At 47.7% G+C, this 14,173-nt stretch overlaps 1 protein-coding gene across 3 annotated transcripts in view; it reads right to left on the minus strand.

The window, feature by feature from the left end:
- TSC1 (TSC complex subunit 1) overlaps positions 1–14,173 on the minus strand; it is a 32,451-nt gene that overhangs the window by 16,039 nt on the left and 2,239 nt on the right. For all 3 annotated transcript variants that reach the window (XM_075834703.1, XM_075834705.1, XM_075834704.1), the window contains exons 2-7: positions 7,330–7,513; positions 6,713–6,816; positions 5,147–5,299; positions 3,139–3,283; positions 1,209–1,363; positions 807–880 (exon numbers count right to left, since the gene is read on the minus strand). In XM_075834703.1, the coding sequence (XP_075690818.1) occupies positions 807–880; positions 1,209–1,363; positions 3,139–3,283; positions 5,147–5,299; positions 6,713–6,816; positions 7,330–7,435 (737 nt within the window). In that variant the 5' untranslated portion in view covers positions 7,436–7,513. The remainder of the gene's footprint in view (positions 1–806; positions 881–1,208; positions 1,364–3,138; positions 3,284–5,146; positions 5,300–6,712; positions 6,817–7,329; positions 7,514–14,173) is intronic.

The raw sequence follows: 14,173 nt of genomic DNA on the forward strand, positions 1-14,173 counted from the left end.
CCATAGAACCGAATAGTTGTTACAGAAATAGCGCAGCATGCTACGCTGCTTCTCTGCCATTCGCTACTATGGGAGTTACGGAAACAACGTAGCTCAGTGAGTTACGCTGTTTTTGTAACTCATCCATGTATTGTACCAGCGTTTTAATGATCGCTGGTTCAAGTCCCCTAGGGGAACAAATAAAATGTAAAAAAAAAAAAACAAAAAACACCCTTTTCCCATTTTTCCCCCAAGCACAATGTAAAAATAAAAAGATTGGTATCGCTACGACAGTAAAAGTCTGAAACTATTACAATATAGCATTGAATCACATTGAACGGCATAAAATGAATACATTTAAAACCCCAGAATCGTTTTTTGGTCACCACAGCGCTAAAAAAAATGATGAAATAAAAAGTGATAAAGAAAAATCATATGTACCAAAAAAATAAGCCCTCAAAAAAAAAAGTTATTTTTTTTTAATCAATAATTTGTTTTCTTTGTAAAAGAACTAAAATATGAATTTTTTTCCTATTTTCTGTTGTCCAAAACCCGGGTGCGTCTTATAGTCCAAAAAATACGGTAGTTACAGCAAATCAGATTGTAGACCTGGTGAAGAAAGCTGCTGAGATGTCAACGCTACCGCCGTCCCCCAGAGGCAATATGCGGGGGGTGGGCAGTCTTAAGACCGTGTCCATTCACAGCCTGTGCGACAAGAGCAGGAAGAGGTCACCAGCCCATTCTGAAGTCGAGAAGCCGCGGTGGAACGGAGGCGCCGGTCAGGAGACTGGACAGTCACTTTATTAAATATTCGTGAAAATACGTACCTGCTTGGGTCCAATTCATGGTCTTTGGAACCAGTAACCAGCTCTGGGTGAATTCTAACATGTTCCATCATTGGCTGAAAAGGCGGAGACGACAAAAAAAATAAAGAAATAGGTATATAATATATACGTTACCGTGTAAAACAAAAACTCTACCCAATACAATGAAATGTCATGGATCAAGCCCCCTACAGCATGATTGTTATCTAAGTAAAGAGAGCGATTTGATCAAATAATGGACGGCTTCAGGCACCAAATGGAATTTTTTTTTTTCCGGTTTTTGCACAAAAAGTGACGTTTCTTTGCAAGAACCAGATCAAGTTTCTGCATTAGGGAACTGCTATTTAAACCGTTCCCTTATATGTTCCCGAGGTTCAGCTGCCCATCATAAGCAGATGTTTTTACCTTTACTATCTCTTCAAACGTCTCCAGGTTTTCCTTCATGCTGTAATGGGAGCGGAGGAAGGACACAAAGTTGCACGGGTACATCCCATAGAGGCGGTGGAAGAGGGCATACACGCTGGCGTGTAGATGAACGAGGCACGTCTCTGCTACATTACCTGGTGGGAACGGAAACAGCAGATGTGGGTGATTAATCTACATGCAAGTCCCTCGAAATCCAAGCAGGTGGTTCTAGTGGAAACATTGCACAGACTAAGAAACAGGACACGGTCGTATCAATGGCTGCGATATATAAATAGCATTAGATGCATCAATACAGACTTCATCCAAATGACGCGCTGAAGTGTGATAAGCGAGTGTGCACCGAGAACACAGGCCGGAGATACATATATAAAAACATCAATACTGTACTATACAAGCACCGGAAAAATGATGGATTACAATCCTGACTTATATGAAGTTTATTGGTCCATATTGTATAAGGCCATATATAAAATCCCTATTTTATTACACATGCAAATAAGAAAGTTTAAAATATATTGGTTTAATTTGTCATTTACACAAACCTTACAGCTTCGGTCACTGGGGACAATAATAGCTGCATACATTTATTTTCCTCCTTGCCAATGGATAGATCAGGGCAGTGGCGTAACTATCGCTGTAGCAGCCATAGCGGCTGTTACGGGCCCCCCCCCCAAAGTCCAGTGGCACCGCTAGCAACCGCTATGGCTTAGGACGCAGATATTATTGAACACTATCACCTCCCAACCGTCTCTGATTTGGCGGGACATGCCAGGGTTCTGGGAGGCGTCACGCGGACGCAGATACAGTTGAACCCAATTCTGGAGCAGGAAGCAATCGTCTCCCTGCTTCAGAATTCAGTCAGAGCGGAGGAGAAGAGGGACCTCCTCAGTTTGCCGAGGACTCCCTGGGGACAGTGCTACGTTAAGCGCTGTGCTAGGGGGAAACCCTGATGTCACGGTCCATATGAAAAAATATATAAAAAATTCCGTGCTGCGCGTGCATCAATTGTCAGGCACAGGGACTGAATCCCTGCGCAGGCCGGCGTGGTGACATCACTGGATCACAGCGGCCTACGCAAGGATCCAGCCAGCGTTGAGTATGCTTTGGAGAAGCTCCGTTCATCATGGTAATGGAGCCTAGGTGAATATAATTGTTTGTTTTATTTGGGGGTGTCAGAATATACAGGGGGCTGTATGGCAGAATCTAGTGGGGGGGCAGGGCAGAATCTACAAGGGGGGACTGTGGCACCGAGGGGAGGGGGGCCCAGTCTTGCTAGTTACTCCCCTGGATCAGGTCATGTATTCGCATACGTACATTGTTTTGCAAGGTAGTAAAGAACCCTTTCGCTTATTTAAAGGTTATGTATATTATTGCAGCCATTTTTTTTATTGACCCATCGCATAACAAAGAGGAAGCCACAGTCCTGATACAAGTATCCGTCATTTTAGGTCTACAGCTCCTAAGTGCCTCCAAACTACAAATAAACCCAGCGCAGTCTGACCCTGCGGTCACACTCCCATCATCCATCTCCTACATCTTGCTAACCCGCCAAATGAAAGTTATTAAAAAAGCAGGAGACCATTGGAGAGGGGTATGTCTGCAGGATCAGACTACGCAGGGTTTATTTGTAGTCTGGAGACATGAAGGCCTGCATAAAAATTGTAGACAATACAGGATATTTTTAATCACGACTATGTGCAATGTGGCATTTCTTATTCCAGATGAACTGAACCGATGAAAGGGCTCTCATTAAAAACCGGTGCGGTGTAGGACAGCGAATGGCTGGCACCAGTTTCCAAACTAACGCAGCTCTGAATGTGCCAAGTTCCGGAACTTCATACCCGGTCATTGGAATCAAAGTCTGAAACACATAAGCTTGTAGGGAGGGATAAGCTTATAAACTTCTTACCTGGGTTCTTCAAGCACCAAGCGGACAGTCGGCCAAAAATGTCAAAGAACTCGTGCAGATACTGTTTCCCGGACTGCGGAATCATTGGCAGCACGGTGATTAGCACTAGGACTGCGGTAGTGAGAATGACCACATCGGTGTCTGTCTGTAAAACACAACGAGAGGGTTATGACAAACGGCAACCGGCTTTCTAATCTTCCTCCATTACCTTATAATATGCAAAACTATTTTCTTTCATTCACAGACTTAATGGGGTTGTGACGTAAGGAGAATCCCCGTCCATAGGGCATCTGAGGCACCCCACATTCAGGACCCCCTCTATGTGCCGAAGACCAGCTCTGCTACACCCAGCATGTTAAACGATGGCCATTCACTGACTATATATTTCCCTGCAGCGGCCTCTACATGGCAAATATATAGTCAGGTGACGTTTCCTCCAGCGATAAAGGAGGATTGCCAGGGATAAGAAAAGCAAAACCCGCAGCAATCAGCCGATCCTCCAGTTACAAATGGGTTGTCTTAATGAGCAATCAAATTTACAGTAATTTCTGTTTCTAGGAAAGCTGGGTGACAACCCAATACTCAGGCACTGGGGTCATCACCCAGCTTTCCCAGACATCTGAACTGTAAATACGTTTAGTTGGACGGTAATAAGGCTGCGGGTGGAGCTGTATCATTGCATAACTAGGAAACGTTGGGCAAAGGTCGGTCACCACCCTTGTAGCGGCCATATTGGCGGTCATCCAGCTTTTCCAAAATCTAATTTAACCAAGGCTTTGTGCACATCTGCGTCAGGGGGTCCTTCCGGAGCCTCCATGGCCGATTCCATCAAACGAAGCAGGAAAAGAAAAACAGTGCTGCGTGCAGTGCGGACACCTGAGCATTACACGACAGACCCCATGGTAAACCAGTGGGGTGTGTTGGGTGTCGCTGGTGTCCGCTGTGCGACTGAACCAGCACTGCATTGTGGCTTCCATTATAAATTGAAGTCATAACTAGGGCTGAGCAATTATGGCCTAAACCAAAATCACGATTAATTGAACAGGTAACCTCGATAACGATTATTGTACTATTAGGCCACACCCCTTTTGTATGCCACGCCCCCTATTTGCATGCTGTCATTGAATTAATATTTACCCCAAGCCTGCTGTATACTACTGTATATAATATACCCCCTGACACTGCCCTCACAGTATAATGCCCCATAGCTGCACCCAGATTTTAGTGCCCCCCCACAACTGCATCCCACACCGTATAATGCCCCCCATAACTGCATCCCACACCGTATAATGCCCCCCATAACTGCATCCCACACAGTATCAAGTCCCAAATAGCTGCCCCCACTCTGTATAATGCCCCAATAGCGCCTGTTGAAAATAATAATATACATACTCTCCTAATGCCTTTCCAACGACGAGTGGAGGAGATCCCTCCGCTCCTCTAGTTTGTGCGGCACGGCGCAGACAGTCGCGGCGACGTCACTGCCTCGCGTCCAGCAATACATAGTAAATGGTAGAGCAGGGACATTCCGACTCCCTGCTCTACCATTGGATTCAACTGTACCTGAGAAGATGCAGATACAATTGAAACCGGGAGAAAATAATTGATAAAACCGAAATTCGCAAGAGGACGTTGAATAATTTCGCTGAAATTCAATTTTGATTAATTGCCCAGCCCTAGTCACAACGCAGATGTGAACAGAGCCTGAGAAACGTGGGTTTTAGGTCTATTTCGTTGTACAAAATCGGAGTGGCTTAGACATCGCTACAGCTTGATGATAAAGGACACGAGCAGAATCACCTGCAAAAAAAGTGTGGACGTTAATGAGCGTTTAAAAGACGCGCCAATGTGTGTTAAAACCGGACGGCTGCTTTATTTCTGCCCATACTGCGGCCAAACCGCGTCCACTACATGCTCAGGGGGCAAATGCTCTCTGGTGAAGTCTTAACCATGCAAAATCCCTCAACCACCAATAAACCCAACACAATATCACCGAAAACCCAAATACCTTAAGACACTTTAATAAGGACTGCAGGACAGACGCTTGAGATAACTTGTGCTTCCAAGATGGCTGACGGCGAATCACATGGCCCAGTAGCGTCAGGGTTGGTAGACGCGTAGCTGCTTTACCTAAATATTCATTTATCTTATCCAATAAGTGCTGTCAAAGAGAAAGAAAAAAACGCAGGAATTACCAAATACTTCAAACTGCTCCAAAAACAGGTATTTTGTTGCGATTGTTCCCCGACTACGGAGGCGACGCCGGGGTTCATATTAATAACAAATGCCAAGCACGTAACCCGCACGTCCTGACTCAGGGGGACGGCAGATGAACTAATGTTAAATTCAGGCTCCTGTTACTGCAACCTAAAATCCAGGGGACACTTCGGGAACACTTGCACCAAATTCAATGGACACTTCTGGTGCCACCAATTTTTTGCTTTAGAACAAGGAGACCATTTCCCTTTGACTACAAGAAACTTACCAAACGTAACCGTCGCCCCTTTAGTAATTCTAGCCCCCAGATTGCACGTATAGAAGCAGAGCCCACGCACGCACATGATAATGCCACAAGAACGCATGGATGTGACATGCGGAGGACCAGCTATAGCTGGAGGAAGAATCCCTTATATTTTCAAGTTGCCCTAATTGAGGTCAGAATGTTTTAGCTGTAAGGCCACTGCGGTGGGGGAACTTCTTACTGTCAATATATTAGTGGGTAAAGGCCCTTTTACACGGGCCGATTAAATCGAGCGAACACTCGTTCATCTGCTGATCGGATCGTTTTAAAAATGAAAAATATATTTTGGTCGTTGGCAGCACAGGGAGACGCGCTGCCAATATGGTAACGTATGGAGACGAGCGAACGGAGTAACGAACGCTTGTCCCCCATACTGGTTCCTTGTGAAAGGAGAAAACAAGCGCCGATCAATGAGCTGTCTTGTTGATCGGTTCTAGTTTACACCAGATCTGTTATATCCATCATGAATCCAGTACAATCTGAAGCTACGTCAGCATAAACAAACCCTAAAAAGTTCAGCCCCCCCCCCCCCCCCATTATAGGGACCGTCCTGAAATTTCTGGATGAATGGTAACCCTGGTTATCAACTAACACTCCTGGTGGTTTGGGATGGTGTAAAATGTAATAAAAGGGTGGTTAGTGAAGCCTATAGCATATATACCTATAGCTTATTTCGATTTAATCTAAATAGGTTGGAAATTCTTATTACGGGTCAGAGCTCTTTATTCTTCTGTTACAAAGATCAAAATCCTCTGCTTACAGTCACACAGCAGTTACATAACATACTGCTGTCTGCAGCCACCACTAGGGGGAGCTCACTACATAGAGATATACAGCTCCCATAGCGTTACATGAGAATATTCCGCTACCTGCAGTCACCACTAGAGGGAGAACATTGCATAGTTATAAAACTATTGAACTAAATCAAATTCATATACAACGCGCTCCCCCTAGTGGTTGCTGAAAGAATCTGGTCTGTTTCCCATAAATGTGTTAGAGGGAGGTTTCCAGATAAGCCCTCTCAGGCGCATCACACACGGGGTCATCGCTCACCTTGTCATGAGGCTCTTGTACCATTGAGAGGATTAACATTGCTTGTTCAGAATTATTTTCCAGGTAATGATCCACCAGATTGTTTACAAGGACCGGAGAGCGATCTAGGATGAAGAAACACAAACGGGACATACAATTATTATTCAAACAACGACACATCATGGAGGCTTCATATAGTAGAGCGCTCAGTAATATAAACCCTGTAAGGCCCCATGAACACGACCATCATTTTGATCCGGAATCACGGCCCGTCACTGCAGATCAAAATACGGTTCCATACATTTCTATGGCCCACGGACGCCTTCCCGTATATATTACGGGCCATAGAAAGCAAATCCGTAAAAAACAGGACACGTCCTATTTTTTTATTTTACGGACCGTCCTCCCATACTTTATAATGGGAGCACGGCCCGCAAATCATGGGGCCCGATACTCTACAGGGTCTGTGCACTCCGCCATGCCGTGTACATGAGCCCTTACACCGTGTCCTATAGAAATCATCCGGCTCATTCAATGAGGGTCCCGATTGGTGGATCCCTCCCTATTATATGAGAACGCCCTCATAGGGGGTTGTGTGAACCAGGCCGGTACAGGCCGCTGCCTCATTCCATGAATACCTGAATTAAGGTGATCTCGTATAAGCCGGTGTATATCATCCAGTTGTTGCAGGTCTGTCGACTCCAGCAGGTAGAGATGCTCCCACACGTTGATTTGTTGGGCCATTGTCCAGGTGGGTGCGCTGGTGACGGGACACAGGAGGTTCAAGGTCACAGCAGGGTCCTCATCTGTGCCTCCTCCAAACTGCAGAGAGACATTTTATAGGATCAGTCCCCTTTAAATAACTTATTTGGCTGCTAAAACACAAACGACATCTGTCTGACCTTGTTCTATTTCAGGCCGAGCCCGGCGGGAATGAAACGGTCATCGATAAAATGGATTTATCACAGGTAAAAGTACGACATTATAATCAACACTGAGCGGGTGCCGGAAATGGAGGATTCTGAACCCCACCGTCGAGAATCAACATAAGTTCCACCAAAGCCCATGAAGAATCTGATCGGTAAACAAGGCCAGTGTAACTACCAAGCTTTCCCAGACCCCTGAATGGCAACTTTGTTTTATAAATTCTTTTATTTTCATTTTGTTATTTGGTATCACAAAGCATTCTAAGTATACACAACATAGTGCGAAAATGGCAGTGCAAAACATTCAACAGGCCAGCTGTCAGCATCACATACGTGTAAGGGGTCGCCTGAGAGTACCAGGTCGCTGGCAACAGATATTTAAGGAATCTCCGCTATGCACCCTGAACCCGCAGCCGTGCAGGATACTCCAGAAGGGAGCGTGAGAGCAGTAAGAGGAGGAAAGAAAAGCAGAGACCGTAAGAAGGAGAGGAGAAACGGGGAGGGGGAGCTGACCGGACACACCGGGTCTAGGAGGGAATTCACGAGGCCATGATGGTTTTATATTCCGCAGTTGTTTGAAATCGGATCCATTCACGCCATGTTTTTAGGAAGGAGGCATGGGTCCCCTTCATGGATGCCGTGAGGTCCTCCATTCTCATTATCTCCTGGATCTTGCCAAACCACATGCCCACTGTCGGAGGGCAGGACTGTCTCAACAGTGCAGGGACACACGCCCTAGCCGCGTTCACCAGGTGTCGAACTACCGAGCGTCCATACGAGGACAGGGGGACCTCACACAGATGAAGCAGGAAAAGGCCCGGGGATCGTGGGAGGGGGAAATCCGTAAAATTTGAGGAAATGCGCCACACCTCGGACCAGAACCCAGTCAGGAGTGGGCAGTCCCAGAAATTACGCAGGATTGTACCCACATGGTCACCACATCTCCAGCATAATGGCGAGGCCGCCGGGATCATTGCATGCAATCTGGAAGGCACCCTGTACCAACGGGACAGAATCTTGAACCCGGCCTCCTGAAATCCACTGGCCATGGAGGACTTATGTGTCGTGGTGAACAGGCGGTCCTTTTGTTCAGGGGTGAAGTCTCGCCCAAGTCCCTCTCCCAGCTGAGCAGGTAAGGGGGTGGAGACAAATTGGCGGGTGAGATCAAGAGCGTATAGAGTCTGGACGAGTGACGGATCGGGCCCGTACCTGTACACAGGAGTTCAAACGCGGAGCAGTCTCGTAGCTGCGCCCCAGGATGTTCTAATGACACCAGGAAATGTCGCAGCTGGGTAACCTGCCACGCCGAGAAAGGGACCGGATCCGACAAAGACCCTAGCTGAGCGCTCGACATCCACCTCCCCTCCTGCTGAAAATGTACTGCCTGTCCCTTACCCGCCCTCAACCATACTTGAAATGGGCCACTATCCAGTCCCGGTGGAAAAGCAGGATTGTCTAAGATCGGAAATAGCGGGGAGAGGGACGGCGAGAACTCCGCCCGAGGAAACACCCGTGCCGCAACTGCAAGGGTGGGACCTATTGTTGGGTGTGTTCGCGCGACCCGGGGAACCCGTCTACCCAACCAAGGTAGTGCCTGTAAGGGGATTGTCATAAAAGCCTGTTCCATAGATAACCATTCTTTCATCCCGCCGTGCCGGAACCAGTCTAAGATTCGTGCCAAGTGGGAGGCGTGATGGTAGGAGACAAAGTCCGGTAGACCAATGCCCCCCTCCCCCTTAACAGGAAAAAGCAAGGATCGGGCGATACGCGCTGGTTTCCCTGCCCATATGAATTTGTGCACAAGGGACAGCAGGGATTGAAAGAACGGGCGCGGGATATGGATCGGTAGGGCCTGTAGGAGATACAGAATCCGTGGTAAAATGTTCATTTTAAAAATCGCACACCTGCCAAACCAGGTGAAGGTCCCCGACGTCCAAGAGTCCAAGTCCGCCTTTATACGTTGAAGTGAGGGGAAGTTCACCGCATAAAGGCGAGAAAGATCACTGGGAAGTCGGACTCCCAGGTATTTAAGAGAGTCCCTTGCCCACTTGAACGAGAAGGACTCCAACAGATCAGCGACTAAAGTCTGTGGTAACGAGATGTTCAGAGCCTCCGACTTCTGGTAGTTTATTTTGAAGTTGGATAATCTCGAGTATCTACTCAGCTCCGCCATCAGGTTGGGCAAGGAAATTCTAGGGGCCGTGAGGAAGAAGAGTATATTGTCCGCGTAGGCGGCAACCTTATGGGATCTGCCTCCCAGGTCCAAGCCCGTAATATCCGGGTTGGAGCGGATGTGACACAACAAGGGCTCCAGGCATAAAATAAAGATCAGTGGAGATAAGGGGCAGCCTTGTCGTGTACCGTTGGTGATCCTAAATGAGGATGAGAGGTGCCCATTGACCTTGACCTGGGCTGACGGGGAGGAGTAGAGACCAGAGATCCAGATCATACGAGTCCCTATTCCTATATGTCGTAAAGTGGACAACATAAAGTCCCAGCTGACCCTGTCGAAGGCCTTCTCTGCGTCCGTTGACAAAAATCAAGTGGGGAGTGACGAAACTGTCGCCTGGTAATTAATTGCCCGCGTGGTGTTCTCTCGCTTCCCGTAAGGGCATAAAACCCACTTGGTCGGTATGTATCACATTATGGAGGAGCGGAGACAACCGATATGCCAGAATCTTCGCAAAGAGTATCAAATCTACATCCAGTAGAGAAATAGGACGATAACTCTGGCATAAGGAATGGGTCCTTCCCCTCTTTGGGTATGACCGTGATGTGCGCCCTCAACGTATCCCCAGGGATGGAGCCCCCCCTCGGTGAGCTAATTAAAGGCCCGGATGAAATGGGGTGTTGGCACGTCTGAGTAGGTCTTGTAGTATGGCAGGGACAGGCCGTCCGGTCCCGGGGCCTTCCCCGTGGGTGAGTCCTTCAGTGCCCATGACAACTCCTCTGGGGAGATGGGGGCCTCTAAGGCCGCTGAATGGCAACTTTGACTGGTTACGCACGGATATGTGAGCAGAGGATGAGCCACTGCATGACCAGACCGATTTGCCATAAAGGATTACAGAAAAGCTGGGTGACAACACATATGGAAGCTATAATGGCAGCAGTCCTGGTTGCCACTCAGCTTTCCCAGAAACAGATAGAACCTAAGAAACTGCTCCAAAACCACGGGGGACGACTGATCACCAGGAGAGAGCAGCGCTGCATTGCGCGCTTGGTGACGCTGATCACCAGGAGAGAGCAGCGCTGCATTGCGCGCTTGGCGACGCTGATCACCAGGAGAGAGCAGCGCTGCATTGCGCGCTTGGTGACGCTGATCACCAGGAGAGAGCAGCGCTGCATTGCGCGCTTGGCGACGCTGATCACCAGGAGAGAGCAGCGCTGCATTGCACGCTTGGCGACGCTGATCACCAGGAGAGAGCAGCGCTGCATTGCGCGCTTGGTGACGCTGATCACCAGGAGAGAGCAGCGCTGCATTGCGCGCTTGGTGACGCTGATCACCAGGAGAGAGCAGCGCTGCATTGTGCTCTCACCTGGTGATCAGCGCCGCCAGGCACATAATGAAGAACCGCTCTCTCCCTGTGTTCAGCACCGCCAAGCATCCAACGGCCCTGGCCATCAGCAGAGGGTAGTGTGCCAGCAAACTATGCCCCCCGTGCCGGCGGTGGCACCAGTGCTACAGGTTGCGGACCCCTGCTACAAGATAATACATGAACAGTCCATGAAGATCACATGAAAAACGTGCTGGAGCTTGTGTCCCCATGATAGAACCACCTGTCTGTGCTCTGGCCTTGGTAATTGTTGTCACTAAGACTTGAATCAATCACCAACATCAATCTGCACACGAGTCCCCATGACAACACTAATCGTATGATAAGGCCTTGTGCAGTGTTGTCATAGTAAGATTCAAACCACCAACATCGACGTGCACAAATTTTCTTTAAAGGGGTTCCCTATGCATTTTTTATTAACGGTCTATCTATAGGACTGGTCATCATATCAGTGGGGGTCCGACTCAGCGCCCCCCACCGATCAGCTACTTGATGGGGCTACAATGTTCGTCGCCACAACCTTTTCCCAGTTTACAGGCACAACGCCGTACACATCGGGAGAGGCTGGGCCTGGGTTCGCAGTTCAGTTCCTATCCTGTCACACGGACCTATGGATGTGGCCGAGCGGTCGTTACTCCGATCGCTCGTCCCCATCCATTTTCACGTCTCCCTGTAATATTTTACTTTTTTAAAACGATACGACCAGAAGATGATCGAGTGATCGCTCCCGTTTACACAGGGCAATAATCGGCACTGAGTGTTATATGAATGCTCGTCTGCCCGATAATCGTCCAGTGTAAAACCCCCTTAATGCAAATGATTTACAGTCACTCCATGTTCTATGAGGAAGGCTGAAGATGGTGGAAGTTTCCTTGAAAGATAACAGACGACCCGTGTGTATATTATATGGCGTCGTCAGATGCTGCAGGCCGTACTATTGATAGTTCTCCAGCCGGGCTCAGGTCAGGTAATCACTGATCGCCCTCGCTATCTATAGGTTTCCTGGAATCAGGCAGAAATAGATCAAGAGACGAGAATAGTCAAAGCGCGTCAGCCACAATCCGCAGAAAGAGAAGGGTGGTCCAATACAGAGCATCACCTGCCGCCGGCCCTGAGGGCATTGTAGGGTAATTAAGGGAGTCCCCGGATCAGGGAAGAGACGCACTCCAAATCACTGCAGTCCCTAATGCTTATTTATGTACATTCAGCAGTTATCCCTGCAGCCCCCCCCCGCCCCACAATAAGGTCGCGTCCACTGAAAGTTGTGCAAATTGGACAATTCCTTTAAATAAAGGTTATCTGTTATCTAAACCAGGCTTAGGCTCGGGTTGTGCAGACATTCGTGGTATACGACGACGCATACGTTATTAAAAAGTTACAAAAAATATTTTGCAGTACACGTTCGGTTTGTGTCTGTTCTTACTTCCGGGTTTTTTTTTTGTTCTTGAGCCAAATCAAACTTTGTAAAGTCAGGATTTCACATACATGGCGACAAACACGTTTCAGGGATGCGATCTTAGGGTTTAAAACTGCGTGTGTCGCCATTGACTTCAATAAAACTATATACATGTGGTATGTGTTTTGGAAAGGTACTAAGAAGCGTAAGTGACAACTCATTTCAGGACAAGGAAAAATAAAAAATACAAACACAAGACGCAGGTACAAACTACGCCATTAGGGCGCCGGTCCTGACCATAGAAGTCAATGGACACGCTGCGGTGCACGCGCTCACACTGGTGTTTCCGTGTCAAAACAGCACGTCAGACGTAAAGTAAAAACGAGATGTGAACTTACCAATGAAAAAAACTTTCAAAACTTTCTAACATTTGTGTTTCAATTCCTCATTGTCAAGATCTCTGCTTCCTCTCAATTAATACACCCTGAAAACCTATTTTTACCTAACACTTGTCTCTCAGCTGAGGGTTTGTTATAGTTGTATCCAGTCAAGACCAGTCAAGAATCCTTTCCTAGGTAAACACATCAGCAACAGAAAATTCTCTGATTGTTACAATGTATCAGTGAAGGTCATGTCATGTATCCATCTGAAATCCAGGATGTATAGGGCCCTGTTCACACAGTTTTTTTTAGAGGCAGAAAATCCTGCCTCCAAATTCAATCTGGAATATTGATCTGCCTGCACACCGTTTGCCGTGTTTTTCACCCACGGCAATTGAGCGCCGCGGGGAAAAAACCGCAGCGAAAAACGCATTTTCTGCCTCCCATTGACGTCAAAGGCAAGTCACTTAAAAATGCCTCCAATTGAAACCCATGCGAGTCGTTCTTAGCCGTTTATTGGCGCGTTTTCCGTGTCAAAAGACAGTGTGAACAGGGCCTTAAGAGGTATTCCCAGAATCGACAATCATCGCCTATCCACAGGATTAGTGATTATATGATAGCCTGCGCCCACCCCCCCCCCCTCGCTGGGAATCCTGTACCCCGTGGTCGACCATTGTAGCTGCCGCTACATTCAAAGTCTATGGAAATGATAGAACTAGTGGAGCGCAGCGCTCATTCTCAGAAGCATGGAGTAGAGTGACGGCCGTATGTCAGGCTCCTCGTAGATGGCCGTACGTGGGCGGCGTAAACAAGCGCCGATCAGAGTCAGCTCGTTATAATCGGCGCTCGTTTACTCCCATCACTCGTCCCCGTACATTTCCAGCATATCGGCAGCACGGCTCCGTTTATACAAGGCGCGGCCGACAACCATGATATTTTCGGCTGCAGAAGTGAAACGATCAGCCGATGAACGAGCGTTAACCAATAATTGGCCGGTGTAAAAGGGGTTAATACTGCAGACCCTTTTCACTGCAGGGGGTGCAGATGGGGATCCCAGTGATCAGGATGCAATTGTAACAAATCCACATGTACAACACAGTACAAAGATCCACAACACATGGAATCACTGTTCTTAGAAACAAACTAAGGCCTCATGAATTTTTACTGTCCGCAATTACGGAAGCGCCCACAGACTTATATAGACGAGTCGTTGTGCAATTGCGGAC

Source organism: Rhinoderma darwinii, chromosome 8 (assembly GCF_050947455.1).
Source record: "Rhinoderma darwinii isolate aRhiDar2 chromosome 8, aRhiDar2.hap1, whole genome shotgun sequence".
NCBI classification, from domain to species: Eukaryota; Metazoa; Chordata; class Amphibia; order Anura; family Rhinodermatidae; genus Rhinoderma; species Rhinoderma darwinii.